General features: G+C 42.6%; 1 protein-coding gene and 1 pseudogene across 4 annotated transcripts in view; one reads left to right on the top strand and one right to left on the bottom strand.

The window, feature by feature from the left end:
• LOC105007905 (endoplasmic reticulum metallopeptidase 1) overlaps positions 1-20,756 on the top strand; it is a 194,510-nt gene that overhangs the window by 169,129 nt on the left and 4,625 nt on the right. For all 4 annotated transcript variants that reach the window (XM_020053476.3, XM_020053477.3, XM_020053479.3 and 1 more), the window contains 3 exons: positions 2,438-2,590; positions 6,024-6,214; positions 6,608-6,723. In XM_020053476.3, coding sequence (XP_019909035.1) covers positions 2,438-2,590; positions 6,024-6,214; positions 6,608-6,723 — 460 coding nt within the window. The remainder of the gene's footprint in view (positions 1-2,437; positions 2,591-6,023; positions 6,215-6,607; positions 6,724-20,756) is intronic.
• On the bottom strand, positions 7,279-10,432 carry LOC105007904 (annotated as a pseudogene).

Genomic DNA, 20,756 nt, shown 5'->3' with positions numbered 1-20,756 from the left:
TCAATAAATAAACTTCAATTAGTGCTGCACACGGCTGCTAGAATTCTAACTAGAACGAAAAAAATTGAACACATTACTCATGTACTAGCCTCTTTACACTGGCTGTCTGTTAGGGTTAGGGCTGATTTTAAGGTTTTACTCTTAACCTATAAATCAATACATGGACATGCTCCTACTTACCTTGCTGAAATGATCCAGCCATACATATCTACACGTAACCTATGATCGCAAGATGCAGGCCTTTTAATTGTACCTAGAATACTGTCCACCCTTGCTGTCTTGCCAGAAGGCCTCTTGTCGCCACTGGGATGCCCTCCCTCCAATGCCTTTTGGGGGAAGAGTCACTGGCTTGTTGTTGTCTCTCTGTTGCGCAGTTGTGCAATTGGGCTGTACTCTGCTGGCAATAATCTGACCTCATTCAGGGTGGTTGCGGTTGGGGGGTGTCCCTTCGGTTGATGCCTGGCAATGTGGGTGGATGGATTTCCTGCTGGTTGGGCCCTGTCCGGGGCCTCCCCCGGGTAGGGCCACAGTGTCTCCGGACCCCCCCTGACACGACGGTCAACGAGTGGGGCCCCAAATATGGACACAGAGGCAGAGGAGGGCGGTCCAAAGTGTTTAATGAACAAACAGGGAGTGGGCAGGCTCGTAGTGGTGGACAGGCAGGGGTCGTTATTGGAAGATCCGATGGTCGAAGGTACAGGGGAGGGCAGGCAGGCTCGTAGTGGGGGACAGGCAGTGTTCGTTGTTCGGGCGGTCAGATGGTTGAAGGTACAGGAGAGGGCAGGCAGGCTCGTAATCCGAAAAACAGGCAAGGGTCATAATGCGGGGAATGGAAGGACAGGTAGAATGGAGGATGCACACACAGAACGCTGGAAACGACTGTACAAGACAAGACGATCTGGCAACTGCCGAACAGAGAACAGGGTTTAAATACACAGGGCTAATAGGGAACCGGGAACACCTGGTGAGGGGCGGGGACAAGACAACAGGTGAAACACATCAGGGTGTGACACCCCCTGTCTCAGTCCCAAGGTCTTACGCTGCTATACTATTGTGCTGGGGGATTGGGTCTGTTCTCCTTCCCCACTATGTTCTCCTTCTCCACTATAAATCGTTGTTGATATGAGGAAGCATTTTCTGAATTTTCCCAGTCTTCTCCCGTTTTAAACTTTAGGAGGACATGAGGTCCTGGTCCACACCTGCGGAGTACCTGGTTTCGGGGGCCTGTTGCTGTTCCTGTCCTTGTCCATTTGGTCATACTTCTGACCTAGTCTAAATTTAAATTGACTCTGGATTTAGCCCACATGCATTTATTAATTATTCCAATTGGACTCTTAATATCTCACCCGGCACAGCCAGAAGAGGACTGGTCAACCCTCTGAGCCTGGGTCCTCTCTAGGTTTCTTCCTAAATTTCGGCCTTCTTAGTGAGTTTTTCCCTAGCCACTGAAATTCAACACTACCTTTGTTTGCTCCTTGGGGTTTAAGGCCGGGTGTTTCTGTAAAAGCACTTTGTGAAACTGCTGTTGTAAATAGGGCTTTATAAATAAATTTGATTGATTGATTGATTGATTGAATGAAATGCTCTTCTACAAAGTTCTGAGTAATCAGTCTGAATTTTTATACTACCGTTCAAAAGTTTGGGATCACTTAGAAATGTCCTTGTTTTTTAATGAAAAGCAAAATGGACAAAAAAATTTAGGCCATTAAAATAACATCAATGGAATATCTACATAAGCATCCAGGGGCCCATTCTCAACGACCTCCAATGGCATGTTGTGTTTGCTAATCCAAGTCTATCATCTTAAAAGACTAATTGATTATTAGAAAACCCTTTTGCGATTGTTAAATCTGCTGAAAACTGTTGTACTGATTAAAGAACCAATGGCCTTCTTTAGACTAGTTCAGTTTCTTCATCATCATCGTTTGTGGGTTTGAATACAGGCTCAGAATTTCCAGAAACAAAGACATTTCATCGGAAACTTATCAGACTATTCTTCTTCTGAGAAAAGAAGGCTATTTCATGCGAGAAATTGCCAAAAACCTGAAGATCTCGTACGTGAGAAACAGTACGTGAGAAACACCTCACCTGGCAGCTTCAATAAAACCCTCAAAACACCAGTCTCAACGTCAACAGTGAAGAGGCAACTCCAGGGTGCTGGCCTTCTAGCCAGAATTCTTCCTCTATTCAGTGTCTGTGTACTTTTGCCCATCTTAATATTTTTTCATTGCCCAGTCTGAGATAAGGCTTTTTCTTTGCAACTCTGGGTATCTTATGCAGAACCATTTTGCTCAGCAGTAACTCCTCCCTAAGGGGACTATTTGGCAGAAAAAATATTGGGGAAGTGCAATACATTTTTAATGATGTGCTAAATAGATTTTAATCGTTTTGGTGTTTTGTTTACTGATTCCCTCTATCTTAATATCATCTCGTTCAGATCCACTTCATCTACCTGGTCCGGTCAACTAAGGGGCTGTTAGCAAGTCTGGGAACAGTGTTCACTGTGTTTCTGTTGCTGGTGTTTTGTGGTCTGTTCTTCCCCTACACAGCAGACCCCTCTGCTCCACGGCCAAAACGGGTCTTCATCCAGGTGAGCCCATATGTGATACTTTCTCTGCACTGTAAAGATTTAGGAGGCACAACACGTGCAAGGAGAACAAAGGATGTTTAATAAAAGAACTAAGACATACAGTTGTGCTCAAAAGTTTGCATTCCCTTGGAGAATTGGTAATATATGTACCATTTGTAAAGAAAACAAGTGAGCAGGCAAAACACAAGTCTTTTATTTCTTATTGGAATCACATTCAACTGTAGGTCATAACAGAATGGTACAGTCATTAAACAAAACATGGCAACAAAGAAAAAAATTAACTGACCCCTTTTCAAAAGTCTGTATACCCTTAGTTCTTAATACTGTGTATTGCCCCCTTTAGCATCAGTGATAGCATGTAGTCTTTTGTAATATGAGGCCCTGAAATCTTGCAGGTGGTATAGCTGGCCATTCATCTTGGCAAAATGCCTCCAGGTCATGCAAAATCCGTGGTTGTCTTGCATGAACCGCACATTTGAGATCTCCCCAGATTGGCTCAATGATATTAAGGTCAGGAGACAGTGATGGCCATTTTCTGATAAAAATACTGGCAGATACAGCTCTGGAAAATGTTAAGAGACCACTGCACTTTTTTCCTTCCTTTCCTTTCCAAAATTTTCCTTTTCAACTTTTTTGTAAAGGAAAGAAAAAGGTGAAGTGGTCTCTTAAATTTTTTCCAGAGCTGTATACTGAAATACTGGCCAAAACATCAGTGAGCCACCACCATGGTTCACAGTGGGGATTGTATTCTGTTCACTATAGGCCTCGTTGACCCCTCTCCAAACATAGCGCTTATGTTCATGATCATAAAGCTCCATTTTGGTCTCATCACTCCAAATTACAGTATGCCAGAAGCTGTGAGGCGTGTCAAGGTGTTGTCGGGCATATTGTAACCTGGCTTTTTTTGTGGCATTGGCACAGTAAAGGCTTCTTTCTGGCTATTCGACTGTGCAGCTCATTTTTGTTCAAGTATCGTCGTATTGTGCTCCTTGAAACAACCCCGCAGTATTTTTCCAGAGCAACCTGTATTTCTCCTGAGGTTACCTGTGGGTTTTTCTTTGTATCCTGAACAATTCTTCTGGCAATTTTGGTTGAAATCTTTCTTGGTCTACCTGACTTTGGCTTGGTATCAAGAGATCCCCGAATTTTCCACTTCTTAATAAGTGATTGAACAGTACTTACTGGCATTTGCAAGGTTTTGGATATCTTTTTATATCCTTTTCCTTTTTCGTTATAAATTTCCATTACCTTGTTACGCAGGTCTTTTGACAGTTCTGCTCCCCATGGCTCAGTATCTAGCCTGCTTAGTGCATCCATGTAAGAGCTAACAAACTCATTGGCTATTTATACACAGACACTAATTACAATTTAAAAAGCCTAATTCACCTTTAATTGCCATTTTCACCTTTGTGTGTCACCTTGTGTGTCTGTAACAACGCCAATCATTCAAGGGTATGTAAACATTTGCTCAGGGCCATTTGGGTGATTTATGTTATCATTATGATTTGAAAAGGAGCCAAAAAACTATGTGATAATAAATGGCTTCATGTGATCACTATCCTTAAATAAAAGATCAGTCATCTTTTCAAAATGAATGCCATAATCTCACAATTTCTGCCAGGGTATGCAAACTTATGAGCACAACTGTAACAAAACAATAACTAAACAACAAGACAAAACAGAAACAACATTACATATGGCATTACCAAAAAAAGACCGACAAGGAACACAGGTAAGGGCAATAAACAACAAAACAGGTGTTGGTAATCCAAATGACGGAGAGGCAGCCAATCCCGAAGTTCCACCAAAGCTCAGGGACCTGTACAGGCAGGGCTCCATGGGCAACCAGGAACAGCCATCCCCAAACACCAGGGCCAGCAGACATGCTGCTCCGGCTGATACGCTGCAGGACCTCTGAGGTGCTGTCCTCCTTTGGCATCTGCTGGGGCCGAAGCTCTTCTTCATACTTCCGGATCCGCCCTCTGTAGGGGTCCCATGGTAGAGCCAGCTTGTTGTTGCATCCTAAAACCGCAGGCACCCCCTGCCATAGCCCCCAACCCCAAATATTTGTTTATTGGGCGTTATATCCACCAGTCACTTGCCCTCTCTTCCAAGTCCTCTGTTCACCCGCTGTGTCCTTAGTGTGAACAGTCTTTATGTAATCTTTTAGGAGGCAGGACACTTGCACAGGGAGAACAGAAGATGTTAAATAAAATAAATAATTAATAAACAGAAACAACATTACATATGGCTTTACCAAATAAAGACAGACAAGACACTAGGAATAGAGGTACTTAAATAGGGACAGTGATTAAGGAAATAGGTGAGGACAATAACGAGAAACAGGTGTCCGTGATCCAAATACATGAAGCCTGCCGTGACAGGATGTGTCATGCACGCAAATACACAAACACATTTTTTAATCTAATTGTGAAGACCAACATTTTGTTACAATAAATAACATCCAATTCTCTTTTTCACGCTGATCTTTACCCTAACCCACCAAACTCTAATACTTACCCTAAACTGTTAACCATAAACCTTACACCTATGCCTATAATAGCCTTTTTTGTAATTAAGTATATTAAAACAAGTATACACATGTTTGTTTGTGTATCCTTTCAGGTGGCAGAATAACATAGATCATTGGTTTCTTATCCCTACACTCTGTAGAATCCTGCCTCTAACCTTCATGATACAGAATTTTAAACAAAGACACTACTTGTGTCCACTTCCCCTTTCCTTGCCCAAAAAGACTGGAATAATATTAGCTTAGCTTGGTTTAGTCTGGGTGGATAGTACTGCTAGTGCTTAAAGCATGAGTATTAAGAGAATACAAGTCAATTCTAACTGATAGACCGGACAACAGCAAATATTTCAGTCACTCTGAAATGTTTTCTAGAAAAATATATTTTAAATATTAAATTAGCATAGCCATTTCAGCCAGGAATTCTGAGTGGTCATTGACCATTGGTAGTATTGTAAGTATGTGATGGCAATTTATTACCACATACAGTAGGAGCGGAACATAATGCCAACACATTGTATTTACATTGCTGTGCTGTGTGTTAAAATGGCATTTCCTTTCTGAACTTAACTTAAAACATTAACTGTAGATTTCTTCTGGTCATGTAGTCTTGTATGTATGCTAGTAGTACAGTAAAAATTGAATACATATTTAACCTAAACATTTATCAATTATTTACCCCACCAGAGTTTTGAGCAAATACAGTGTATGTTTACATTATAATATTATGTTTACAAATAATGGTGTAAATCATGCTGATGAAATAATGGTGGTAATCATGCTAGAATTGGTAGGCCTCAGCCTCCTGTTTTAAATGTTCTTAATTTGTATTTAAAATGACCCCTGTTTTCCTACCATGATTTGCTGAATATCTTTTCACCTTTTCTATCTGGTCCACCCTGTCAGCATATCACTAGCACTATCCATGATCTAGATGGCCAGGTAGAGAGTAAAGACTCTGGACTGTTGATCAACAGCGAGGACTTCACTGACATGCAGCATATCACACCTCTCATACCAGAGATAAACAACACTGTCAGGAGGGAAAGTTGTCATGTCAGGCCTTTCTGTTTCTGGCCTTGGTTTGTAAGTGTCAGGTGAGTCACAACCACAAATGTGAAGAGAATATTTTTATAAGGATATTATAGTTGTGTATAGTTTTTATATTGTAAATTGTCTTTGAAGTGCCAACGATGGCACATATCATTAGATTTTACGATGCATGCTAACTTGTCTCAAAGTCTTCCCATTTTTTGTTGCACTGAGCTAGTTAGCAATAGCTCACTAAACCACCATTAAAAGTTCCTCCACAAGGTCATCTAACACTTAGGAAGTAGGTAAAAGGCTTGATTCCCAACATTTTAACAAGTTTAACAAGTGTTGTTTTAAGACTCATTGAATCATGCACATACAACACATTTCTTGTTAAATACTTTCAGGCAAGTTTTGTCTGGGTCGGCAAAATAATCAAACAGGATTCATGTCCTCAGGAATAATTGGTATATCCCAGCTGCTGAAGTCTTTCCCAAGTCTCCTGTGGAGTTTCAGCTCCTTTCTAAAGAAAATACAAAATGGGGAACAGTTAAGATGACTTTTGAAGTCAAAGGTAAGATGTTCCTATGTTCACTGATTTTCTGCACATTATTCTCCTATATACTGAGCAGGTTGCCAGAATGTATGTTTTTTATATGTCCTAATTTGTCACATCCTATGTTCAGGATTAACTTCTAGCCCTATTTAGTGTGTGTTAATTTGTGTATCTGTGTATTTCTATGTAGCTTTGTTGACAACGAGTCTTCCTTAATCAAAAAAATCTGGAGAATTGAAAAACGAAAGTAGTTGAAAATGGATTGTTAGGTGCGTGCCCTAAAGATATGAATCCACATTACTTCCTGGTTGGAGGATGTGTGTGTGTTTTGGGGGGAGGAGCTTAGCACAAATGCCTACAAGGAGGGCTTGCAACAATATTTAACTCTCCCAAATCCAGGGATTGGTTCATTATGTCCTGCTTCCTCTTAGGAGTAAAAAGAAATAATTTGGAATAATAGGTATATTATTATAATAAATTATAATAAATTATTCACATTTATTATTACATTTCATTTCATAGGATGTGTATTAAAATGCTATTTAACGTAAAAAGTGTTATGATGCTCCTGTGTTAATTGCCTTGTCTGTACCTCTATATATAGAGATACATTTGTGTACCTCATAGGCTATCGGTTGCCTATCTTTTTCCTCAGCTTTTTCCCAGTGGTACCTCAAGAAAAAAGAAAAAACGAGCTACCAACAGAAAAAAGCAGAGGTAAAAGATAATCAAGAAAACTGTATATATGAGGCAGCTGAGCAAAGGCACCTGATCCAGAGGGCCAGAATGAGACAGAGGGTGGCAAGTCTACATCATGTTGGGTCTCGTCTTTCTCAATGTCAGTGATGGAATAGTAACCAAACCATTTTACTTAAGTTGAAAACCTTAAAGGAAACCCCAGCCATCTCATGAAGTAAATGCCTTACTGGAGTTTACTATTGGCAACAGTTTGTTTCCAATTCCACAGGCTGAATCAGAACAGTTTAAAAGATCCAAAACATCTTGGACTACAAATTACACAGTATAGCAATGATAATCAACCACTTCACAATGAGTTAAGGTGTTTAGAATGATCAGTTATAAACATTTCTGAATGACACACTGTTGAATACTGGTCTAAAACCCTTTATTGAACAAAATCTAATAGAATTATTTTCAGAGGATGGTAGATATCCATGCCTGCAGCATTCTGTGTTTGTTATCACCCCGTTTCGACAGCCTGTAGCTGGTTGGGATATTTATTGGACCCAAATCCAAGGTTGCCAACACACAAACACACAGTGGGCTCCAAAAGTCTGAGTTCACTACTAAGTACTCTTTGTTTTCAAAACTGATCAAAGACTTAACCATTATAAAAACAGATCTTGGTAGTAGACTTAAAAAACACAGTAAATAACAACACTACCAAATAATGGTACTGTAAAACATTCCTACACCATGAGGCCCAGTTCAACGGCCACCACACCAAGGCAAGGTGTGTAATCAAGCACACGTTTAGCATGCTGAAAACCCAATGGAGATCTATCTGAGGCCTCTGGAAGTGCATCCTCTATTGGTGCCTAAGGTGGTTGCTGCCTGCTGCATTCTCCACAACCGTTGTCTCTCTTTGGACGAAATCTTGAAGATGGAGGACCATCCTCAGCATGAGGAAGAGGGTGACAATCCACAGGATTGTGCAGATGAGCAGGTGTCTGGCAGCAACATTCAGGCTAGACTGGACGTCAAATCAGGACATTGTAAATTCACATGGCAACTATTAAGGGAAACTGATAAATATTAAGGCAATTCCACAATTCCAACTACTGAGTAAAAACTTGTGAAAGAGAAATTAGAGAATACTAGTGTTCTACATAAAATTACATTGCCTATTTCCCACCTGCTACCACAATTTACATCATACCGCAGCTATCATGGCTAGGATGACTTTTTATTTAAGTGAACCTTTAACATTTCCCAAAATTATAATATTTACAATCTCTACTCACTCCTGTCCAGTTTTGGAAGAATTCCTCTTCCCAGTGAAGAGGGTCTCATTTGCCCCATCCACTCTATGAGGGCTGTAATCTCCTCATCAGTCCCTGAATAAAATATGAATGTGAATATGACTGGTAGAAGGTTGTATGGAGACTATAGCCATATTCATATGATCACTATGACATTTTTATAAGTGAAAATCAACTACAAAGCAAAAAAAAAATCTGTCCCTTTGTACCGGAAATTACTTAAGTTAACTTAGCTAACGTTAACTGGCGTCTCCACTGCACTAAACTGAATAATGCTAGCTAGCTAATCGAAAAGTCTGAGCAAATTTACAAATAAGCCATTTCTTAAATAAAATAAGAAAATATTCAGCAACTATCATGCCAATTTCTTGTCAAAAATGTAGTTCAGATGCAGATTTATAGATACTGTTCACCTGAAATACTAAAAGTAAAAACGTACAATTGCGAAGTTTGTCTAGCGCTCCTGGCTTCTTGAAAATACTTCTGGGATATCAGATGCATTCTCGTTGGCCAAGTCACCAAACCATGCATCCTTGATAAAAGGGGTTGGATCAAGAACACATCCGGGCATTTTAGGCGTTCTTGGTGTCTTTTTTTTAATTTAACTTCTAACTGCCTTGTTTATTAAGTTTTGCACACTTTCACAACAAAGAAGTACCACAGCATAGCTGAATTGAAAAGAAACAACATCTGAAAGACAAAGTCAGTCTTCCTCAAATGCAGGTAAGAAGTCAGCAATAGTATCCACAACATAGTCTGGCACACAGCTATGGTTTATGGAGTGATCACTCTCTTTGTATTCCTGAGCAGTCTTCATCTGAGAGACTCCTGTGAGTGTGGGCATTGTATCCAGGCCACAGTGGGTCCCGAACAGCATGTCTGTCTCCAGGCGGTCGCCCACCATCAGGCACTGGGCTGGGTCCACTCTGAACTGGCTGGAAATGCACTGAAACATGAAAGGGCTGGGCTTGCCAATCACTGTGGCCTTCCGGCCTGAGGCCACCTCCAGGACTGCTGTCAAACAACCCGAACCTGGTAGTATCCTATCATCCTGCAGTGGGTGCCAGGGGTCTGCATCAGTGGCCAAAAACAGACAATCTGGATCCCGAAGATAGCAGGAGGCCTTCGCTAATTTGAGGAAGGTAAACTTGTCATCATGTCCAACAAGGACCGCTTTGACATCTGAAGCCAACCCGCAGTTAAATGTTGTGGCATCTGGTGCGTCATCTTAGTCACCAACGAAAGGAATGCCAGCTTTTCGCAGTTCACTACGCACTCCATCTCCGCCTTTGACAAACACCTTGCCTTGAACCTTAGCCACATCTCTCAGGTAAAGCACCAGACAATACGAGGAGCTGAATATATGATCTTGCATAACATCAGTAAATCCCAGACGGCAGCTTGGTACAATTGTTTGTAACGAAAAATATGTTTTTGCCCTGTTTTAATAAAGTACTAACCACCTTCGGCGCACCAGTTATTGCTTTCTCTCCATGCCATATCACACAATCTACTCAAAACATCTTTTGCTTTGAGTAGATTTCTTATTTGAGAGCCTCCAATCTTACGACATCCCTTGAAGCCGGCCATTCTGAATGATCAATCGGAAATCTTTCACCCTTTCATAGTGAATATTGTCATTTTGGCCATGTCTTTGTGTGGCCAAGTGAAATGCCACCTAGTCGATATGTCATGTTAACCAAACATTGGAGTCTTGTGAGCAACACTTCCAGGTCACAAGCATTTTGATTAAAAAAAAAGTAGCAAGTGTAGAAACATTTATTATTATTATTATTATTTTTTTTTAAACTTTTTTTAGCAAAACAAATACAAACAAATCAGGTGCAGTGAAAATTCTTACTACGAACCTACAGTGCATATCTTAGAAAAAAAATATATAAAAGAACAGAAGAACATGGGGCATGATATTTACAGGGCAAAAAAATAAATTTAAATTAAAAAAGCTTTAACATATTCAAAAGAAAATAAATCAAAGGGCAATTATTCAATAAGAATGTTTATAAAAGAAGCCAGTTTCACTGCATTCTTGTTATTAATCAATAATAAAGACCTATAAAAAAGTTTCAGCTCATTCCTCCAATAAGTAATGTTAGGATTTATCTTAAACGACATTTATGTATGAAATGTTTACTTAACAGAATTACACTGTTAATGCCAAAATCATTATGATCATTGCGAAAAATGTATTGTTAGATTCATTATCTGAACTCCTTTGAATACAAGCAATTGTATAAGGTCCAGCCAAAACCTTTGTACAACTTCACACAAACAGAAAAGATTATCCAAATCTTCGGGTTCATTATCACAAAAACTACAGTTTCCTACATCCATTTTAAACCTCTGTTTTAGGAAATCATTAGTTGGATAAAATCCTATTTATAATTTTAAACTGCATTTCTTTCATCTTTGGCGGGACAGGGAATTTTAAATATTTACATCTAATCTTTCTTGTTCTCTCCTTACCAAAGTCTTTGAGAATATAATCTCTTTTGAGAGAGCTTGTTTGGCAGTTAAGTAAACAGTTTCTTATGAAAATTAATACCATTAATGCAAAGCTGTCTTAAGGTTGGAATGATATTTGAGTATATTATATCCTGCTTAATCATAGCTACAAGTGATACTGTGAGAGCTTTCACAATCTGTTTAAACTTCCACATCTAATTTGAAATTTGTCACAGAATTCAACATGTTTTCAAACAATTCCTTCCACATCCATGAAGTGAGCAATTGCCCAGACACCTTTAGAGAACCATTCTGGAATAAAAAGAGATGATCTATTTACTAAAATATACCTATTATTCCAAATAGGTGTATTGTGTGGTGTGAAATTATGCTTGAATATTAGTTTCCAATACAGAAGGACTTGTTGATGAAAATCTGACAGTTTAATAGGGAGTTTCTTAAAATCAAAATCACATTTTAGAAGAAAACCAATGCCACCTACTTTTTCAAAAATCAGATTGGGAATATAAGTGTTTTATCTTTAGTCAGCACAATACCCAAATATTGGACTTATTTTTTTTACCTTTATGTTATATAGTGATTGCATGGATTGGAATTGGTCTTATATTATTATGAATGACTCTTCCTTTTATAAAGCCTGACTGTGTCTCACTTATTATGTCTGCTATCCCTTTTTTAAGTCTAGATGCAATGGATCCTGAATTTTTTTTAATAGTCTGTATTTAATAATGTAATCGGTCTTAAATTGTCCAATTGCCGTTTATCTTTCCCCGCTTTTGGAATCAGAGTAATTACACCCTGTTTCATGCTAGTTATCAATTATTTCTTAACTATACATTCTTTTAACGCTTCAAATAATGATTCTCAAATCTTCCCAAAAATATTTATAAAAATTAACTGTGAGGCCATCTGAACCTGGGGATTTATTTGAAGACATTTTATTTGAAGAGATTTTACTGCAATATTATTCATTTTGTAATAAATTGGCATTACATTTCCAAAAGCCTTTCCTATATGTAAATTTATTTGTAGGTTCTAAGACTAGTTCTATGAGTGATCTGATAAAGGTGCATTTGACATAGTATAATGAGTCATGTTACAAAGATAACTATCAGTACCCAACCAATAATCAATCCAAGATTTACAGCTTCCATTTGGTCTAAACCATGAAAAACCTGTTATTCCTGGATATGTTTTTCTCCAAATGTCACTAACATTATTATCAGCCATAAAGTTATTAATTAGGATATTATATTGAGGTTTTCCAACTCTAGCTGGCCACCTATCAAGCCACTCATTTGGAGTCATGTTCCAATCTCCTCCACATAAAATATAATATGTAAAATATCGACCTTTAAGCTCAGAAATCATCTTTGTCATATCATCTAACATTAACTTATTTTGGTTACCATTATTATATCCATATACGTTAATCAACAATAAGAAAGAACCTTCAATTTTCACCACAGCTATCAACCAATGTCCTTCTGTGTCAGTCCGATGTGTGATAACTTCTCCTGGAAAGTTATTGAAACAAATCGCTACTCCTCCGGATCTTGAAGAGCCATGACTGAACAGGATTTTTCCGCCCCATTGATTCAAATAGAACGATGCATCAGCTTCTGAGGAATGAGTTTCTTGCAACAAAAAAAACAATGCGATTTTTGCCCTTTACAAAATAAAAACAATGCTTTTCATTTAACAATTTCTTTCAAGCCCCTAACATTTAAAGAACCCATAGAGATTTTAACATTAAGCATGAACTAACAAGACAAGGAACGAAAAGAAAAAGACAATAATAATATTATACGATACTTAAGACTATGCTACAAGAAAGAAAATGCTACATGTTAGAGCTCTCAAACCGCTCATTAAATTTCCACCTTTAAAGACTTAACTGAAGAAAATTGTAGACCATTGTCCTCACTACGACGTACATCAAAGTACACGTATGGACCCCGGAAAAGGGGCCACTTCCAGCCCGAAATTATTCTATTATCCTGAAGAAGTTTCTAGTCCGTTGTCCTCAACACGACGTCCATCAATGAATGTGTAGGGCCCCCGGAAAAAGGCTCGCTTCCCGCCTTTCTTGCTTGGTCAACCAACGGCCACAAACGCTCTCGTGCCTCCAAATCCTCCTTGGGTAACATCTCAGCAAAACTGATACCTTCCATCCTGCATATCGGCGAGTCTTTGGTTTTCAGCCATACTTCATCCTTCACATGTCTTAATGCAAACAAGATAATGACTTGCCTGGTGCGATTATCCTCTCGTTTGCCAAGTCTATGAACAACATCCACCGCGCCCTCCATGTCTGTCGCATATTCTGGGGCAATTTTCTTCAGTATGGGAATGATGGTCGCTCTGAGGTTTTCATCTTTCTTCTCCTTTAGTCCCCTCAATCGAAGACATGGTCTCATGCTATATTGTTTCTGTTCCATCACTTTCTTCTTCTATTCTTTATTTTCCTCCAGTAAATGGCCATTAGCCCTCTCCACTTCCAACACTTTCTTTTTAACCTCCTTTAGTTCTTCCGAGTTGAACTGCACGGTCTTGGTTAAACTAACAATCATGGCTGTATTCTGTCGGTTTAGTTCTTTGATGTCTCTTACCTGCGACTCAATTCCAGTCACACGTTTACCCAACTCCAAAATTTCTTCCAAAATATTGTTATTTGAAGCTTGGGGATGACCACTCTATGTGTTTGGCTTAGCTTTCTTTTCTTTTGAAGTCTTACTTGGAGTTGGCGGCGTCAAGTCTTGTCCGTGTTCCCGCTTTGATTGCAAAGTTACGTCCATTGCACAATAGTCATGCTCACCGTCCTTTGGCTTTTCTGGTAATGTAGGCTTTGAAGAGGTCGGCATTTGCAGTATTGCTGGTTTAAGAATCTGCTGAATATTCATCGTTTCAATTCGGGTAGAGAAAATTAGTTAAAACGTGAAAATCTGTGGCCTTGAAGAGAGCTCTCAAAAACGCGACTGCCTACTCCGTCGCCATCTTGGAACCCCCGTTCTTTGTGTCTTGCGTTCTTTGGATTGGAACAGTACTTGGACCATGAAAGATGACGTCAACCGGGTTCACGAGAACACAAAAATTGACAAAAACACAGATTGATAAACAGCCAATGTCACGTTATTGAACGAAACCTGTGCAGTTATGTCACAAACAGGATAAGATAACCAGGTGCAATGGGCTCCCTGCACAATCGCTTCCGCATTCTCCTTAATACTGCTCCTGCACTTCCGGTTGTACTGCTTTTTATTCAGGGTGTCTACAACAGTTGCCTAAAAGTAAGTGTTAATCGTATTTGCAAGATGATTTGCAAAACTCCAGCTAGCATGGTTAATAAGTAGTCGGTGGGAATTTGGGCCGGATTTCACTACTTGGACATTTTGGGTCCTAGATTCATTTCTGTAACAGATACAACCTATTATGATGTATCCTGGTAATCACAGCCCCTTGGCTTCAATAAAAACACATAAAAACAGACTTTTGGGTCACCATTTTAAAAATTAATCTATTGGAAAGGCAAAAAGAATATTTTTCGGAAAACATTTCTGCCATTCAGCATAATGATTTGTTTTTTGAAAGCATTATAAAGTTTTGTGTTAATGGTATTCCCTCATAGTTTCATGCCTTTACTATCAAATTACACTGTATTGGGTTGAAAATAATGAAGAAATAAAATAATAGAAGGTAAAAAATATAGCCACCCCCAAAAAATGTGGTTCTTCTACCTAGAAATAAAACACAATAAAATTAGGAATAATTATTTTATATCACTTCTTTTTGCCTGTAATGACGCAGAACGTCATTACACTAGATCGCTAGTTACGTTTGGACTTATATAATTTATAAACTCAACTTTTTCCCAAAAACTCAAGAACACCCCCATACTATGCTGACTAAATATTTATTTTTATATCATATTTATAATACAAACGATGTATTATGGTTCAAAACATCATATATAGTGATGTACACCCTTGTAATCCCTATTCTTGTCTAAACATTAGCCTTTCTAAGATGCATGGTCAATGTCGTTGGTGAAAAGTTCCCATAGCAACCCAAACAATACACAGACAACCCAAATTATACACAGACAACCCAAATTATACATAGAACGCTTCACGAAAGTGGCTACAAATAATATACCATTGAAATCGGACGATTATGGCGATTCTATTTTTATAAATATGTATGCAAATGAGCACTGTCCGCGGATCCGCGGATGTCGACTATGTAAGGTTAATGGCTTATTTGCCAGTATTTGGCCTACTAGTAACTTACTACTTGGTTAGGTCTTAGGAATTGAGCAATTGCGAGCGAAACTGAAGATTACATTTACACTGCCAAAGCTAATTCATTTCATGCCACAACAACGTTCATTTTCCTGTGAAAAGTGAAAAGATGAGAGAAACGTGGAAATCCCTCTTTGTTTACTGCACAATTTTTGGACTATTTGAGGTGTGCTAAATTTTAGTTGGCGAGAAAACATACAGGAGCGTAGATCTCCAGGAACAGGGTTGGGCAGCCCTGACCTAACTGGTCTTGAGTGAAATGCCTGCTGCATAATTTAGATTGGACTGTAATATAGTAGTGGTCCTGGCGTATTTGCACTTACCACTGCTTCTTCAGCTCAACATCAAGCGGGAAGCTATGCATACTAATAACCCCATTGAATTTAGTACATGCGGTGCACCGAGGTACAGAGCAATGTTCTGAATGTTTCTTCACCTGTTCTTAAATATATTTTTCAGAGTCTCAGTCATGTTTATTTATCTAGCTGAACTTGTGCTGTCAGACGAATATATACAATTATCGCTCGCCAGAAACAGACAAGCAGTATTATTGGAAAAGGGAAGTACGTCATCACCATGCGTGCAAGTAGCCCATACTAACTGTCACAGTTGTGGTAGTGGTAGTGCAGAGGTAAAAGGGTGGAAGTAATCCATAGTTTTAATCAACAAAAAGGAAACAAAACAATAGCAGCAACCAGTGACATAGTTAATTCAGTACAAAACAAAACCAAAATGAACCACACCGGGTGTGGCAACACATAGAACATTAATAGGAACCAACAATCTACACCTGCCTCCAATTGGGGAGAGCAAAAGGATTAGAGGTGGCTAAAGGCATCACCTTCAGTCCTGTCCTGACTATGGGCCCAGCCCAGTGCAGAGATTGGGATTGAGCCGACACTCATTGGCTCAATCCCTATGTCCACACTCACAGACTCACTGACTTTGAAGCGCATTCTCGCTAAGTCTGTGCGGGCTTAGGGCTGTCCCACTATCAAAACGTCAAGTGCACAAGGGCTCTTTAGCAGACATTTTGAGCCATTTATTCACCCTTTTCGTAAGTCCGCATTTCTGCCCACAGTTCATAGCATTGTGACGTAAAACACGGGAGTTACCAGGGGAAATGTTAAACTGCACTACATTAACAAGGATTTAAGATGGTACATAGATCACATGAAATCAGAGAAATGTAATCACTTTATTACACACCTAGTATATTAAACTATTTTAGTTTTTGCTTAATGCTGTTTTGACCAAAACATTTGTTGATTATTGACAATTACCTCTTGTCCACTCTGTTGGGCAAGAGCCTGCAAAACATATTAATCAGGCAGTCGGTTTATTAAGTGCCTTGGCCGCGAAGAAAGTAAAAAACTTTAAATAAAAAGTCTCAAACCTACAATAGTGTGCAACATGTTTCAGCGTCGTAAAGGTAACATGACAAAGTCGCAAAATGCTGTCCCATTACTATTTAAAGTGAACATTTTATTTTTATACTGTAGCAGTGATGGGACTCCCTGAGCTTTATGATTGCAGAGACTCAAACAAAAAAAAAATGCTGCTTGGAGGCAGGTGGCAGAGATAGTTGGTGCTTCTGGTGGGTTTCACTTGAATTAAATATGTCAGTATTAGCTAGTTAGCTAGCTGACTGGTAGCTACCTAATTCTAGCAAGCTGTTTGTGTCAGAATAACGTCAATTAAGCATATGAATTTAGTAAGCATGGGTATATGCAAGCATGGGTTCCCCACATTGGACACTATACATTTAATATATCAATACTGATCAATGTGATCATGTCCTTATATCTGTGAATGGCTTTCAGTTATCACTGTCACATTTCATTGTGCGGGCAGAAAGTTGTAGGCCTATGATCAATCCATAATCATAGAAACACTGTGTTAGATCATATAATAAATCTACACGAATATATCAAATTCAATGAAATAAATCTAATTTATTTATAAAGCCCTTTTTACATCAGCAGATGTCACAAAGTGCTTTTACAAAACACCTGGCCTTAAACCCCAAGGAGCAAACAACAGTAGTGTTGAATTTCAGTGGCTTGGAAAAACTCTCTAAGAATGCCAACATTTTGGAAGAAACCTAGAGAAGACCCAGGCTCAGAGGGGTGACCAGTCCTCTTCTGGCTGTGCCAGGTGAACATATTAAGATTATAATTGTAATAATTAATAAATGCGTGGGGGCTGAGTCTAGAGTCTATTTAAACTTAGTCCAAGCATGACCTGATGGATAAGGAAAGGGACAACACGGGGAAGGGGGAGGTGTCAGCACAGTGGCAGCTGAAATCGTCTGTCACGGTCGTGGGAGGAGAAGGACACAGGCGCAGAGTAGAGATACTGGAGATAATCCATCTTTTAATGAGAACGAGACTCAAACAAAACAAAAGGCAGCAACCAGTGACGTGGTTTAACATCAACAGGACAAAACCAAAATAAACCACACCAACATGGCCAACAAACCAAACTTAAATAGCGTCCCCAATTGGATGCAATAACCAACACCTGCCTCCAGTTGGGGAAACCAAAAAAAAGGATTAGAGGTGGCTAGAGGCCACCTCCTGTCCTGTCCTGGCTATGCCCCGAGCCCAGCGCAGAGATGGCTAGGGGCACAGCCAGGACGTGACAGTACCCCCCCCCCCCCAAAGGCGCGGGCTCCCGACCGCAAGACCGGGACAATAATAGCCGGACAGGCGGAGGCTCAGCGCCCGGAGCAGCCGGCACAGGCCGGGGAGGCAGAGCCGTAGGGACAGGCCGGGGAGGCGGAGGGTCAGGGGACGGGGGAGCCTGCAGAGGGACAGGAGCCGGCGGGAGAGCCGGCGGTGGGTCAGCAGCCGGCGGAGGAGCAGTAAACAGGGGAGTTGGCGAAGGAGCAGGAGCCGGCGGAAGAGCCGGCGGAGGGCCAGCAGCCGGCGAAGGAGCAGGAGCCGGCGGAGCCGGCGGAGGGTCAACAGCCGGCGGAGGGTCCGCATCCGGCGGAGGAGCAGGAGACGGGGTAACCGGCGGAGGGTCAGGAGCTGGCGGAGGAACAGGAGACAGGAGAGCCTGCGGAGGGTCAGGAGCCGGCGGAGGAGCAGGAGCCGGTGGGAGAGCCGGCGGAGGAGCAGGAGACCGGGGAGCCGGCAGAAGGTCAGCAACCGGCTTTGGAGCAGGGCCGGCGTAGGAGCAGGAGCCGGCGGAGGGACAGGAGCCGGTGGGAGAGCCGGCAGTGGGTCAGCAGCCGGCGGAGGAGCAGTAAACAGGGGAGCTGGCGGAGCAGCAGGAGCCGGCAGAAGAGCCGGCGGAGGGCCAGCAGCCGGCGAAGGAGCAGGAGCCGGCGGAGGGTCAACAGCCGGCGGAGGGTCCGCATCCGGCGGAGGAGCAGGAGACGGGGTAACCGGCGGAGGGTCAGGAGCTGGCGGAGGAACAGGAGACAGGAGAGCCTGCGGAGGGTCAGGAGCCGGCGGAGGAGCAGGAGCCGGTGGGAGAGCCGGCGGAGGAGCAGGAGACCGGGGAGCCGGCAGAAGGTCAGCAACCGGCTTTGGAGCAGGGCCGGCGTAGGAGCAGGAGCCGGCGGAGGGACAGGAGCCGGTGGGAGAGCCGGCAGTGGGTCAGCAGCCGGCGGAGGAGCAGTAAACAGGGGAGCTGGCGGAGCAGCAGGAGCCGACAGAAGAGCCGGCGGAGGGCCAGCAGCCGGCGAAGGAGCAGGAGCCGGCGGAGGGTCAACAGCCGGCGGAGGGTCCGCATCCGGCGGAGGAGCAGGAGACGGGGTAACCGGCGGAGGGTCAGGAGCTGGCGGAGGAACAGGAGACAGGAGAGCCTGCGGAGGGTCAGGAGCCGGCGGAGGAGCAGGAGCCGGTGGGAGAGCCGGCGGAGGAGCAGGAGACCGGGGAGCCGGCAGAAGGTCAGCAACCGGCTTTGGAGCAGGGCCGGCGTAGGAGCAGGAGCCGGCGGAGGGACAGGAGCCGGTGGGAGAGCCGGCAGTGGGTCAGCAGCCGGCGGAGGAGCAGTAAACAGGGGAGCTGGCGGAGCAGCAGGAGCCGGCAGAAGAGCCGGCGGAGGGCCAGCAGCCGGCGAAGGAGCAGGAGCCGGCGGAGGGTCAACAGCCGGCGGAGGGTCCGCATCCGGCGGAGGGTCCGCATCCGGCGGAGGAGCAGGAGACGGGGGAACCGGCGGAGGAACTGGAGCCGGCGGAGGAGCAGGAGACGGGGGAGCCTGCGGAGGGTCAGGAGCCGGCGGAGGAGCAGGAGCCGGTGGGAGAGCCGGCGGAGGAGCAGGAGACCGGGGAGCCGGCGGAAGGTCAGGAGCTGGCGAAGGGACAGCAGGCGAGAGAGCCGGCCGAGGGACAGGTGAGGGCGCCGCTGAGGCCAGGACAGGCGAGGGCGCCGCTGAGGCCGGGACAGGCGGCGGCTGCAGGGCAGGCCGCCGCGGGACGAGGCAGCGGCTGCAGGGCAGGAGAGGGCGCCGCGGGACGAGGCGGCGGCTGCAGGGCAGGAGAGGACGCCGCTGGACGAGGCGGCGGCTCCTGGACAGGAGAGGGCGTCGCTGGATGAGGCGGCGGCTCCTGGGCAATTGCCTCCAATTGGGGAAACCAAAAAAAAAGGATTAGAGGTGGCTAGAGGCCACCTCCTGTCCTTTCCTGGCTATGCTCGAGCCCAGCGCAGAGATGGCTAGGGGCACAGCCAGGACGTGACATCGTCAGGCATCGTCTCGATCTGCAACACAACCAGGAGGACTCTGGACAGGGACAGCAACGGGTCCCCCAAGCCAGGTACTCCACAGATGTGGGCCGGGACCTCATGCTTCCTAAGTTCAAAATGGGAGGAGACTGGGAAAATTCAGAAAATGTATTCCTCATATCAACAAGGATGTATAGTGGAGAAGGAGAACTTAGTGGAGAAGGAGAACTGACCCTAATCCCCCAGCACAATAATATAGCAGCGTAAGACCTATACACTACATTCATGCTCCATTATAATTTACTTGTATTAATAAAGTTCACATTGTAAAAAAACGTTTTATTTCACTTTATTTTATTAGTGGAACTATGCCGCCAGAAGTGGAAGAATGTAATGAGACATTTGTTAGGGAGAGAAAAAAAGAAGAAAATGTTGAAAAGGAGTGAAACTGGGGCTGTTCCTCATCGCCCATTGTGCTTCATGGTTGTCATTAATTTCTTAATTGCATTTGTAGAATCCTGAACAACTTCTTCAAATGTGGCAGTTTGTGAAGCTGATAGCCAGGAAGCACCAAGGGACCCCAGAGG

The sequence above is a fragment of the Esox lucius genome, chromosome 14, assembly GCF_011004845.1.
Source record: "Esox lucius isolate fEsoLuc1 chromosome 14, fEsoLuc1.pri, whole genome shotgun sequence".
Taxonomy (NCBI): domain Eukaryota; kingdom Metazoa; phylum Chordata; class Actinopteri; order Esociformes; family Esocidae; genus Esox; species Esox lucius.
The sequence above is the reverse complement of the archived record's forward strand: the minus strand, read 5'-3'. Positions and strand labels throughout refer to the sequence as shown.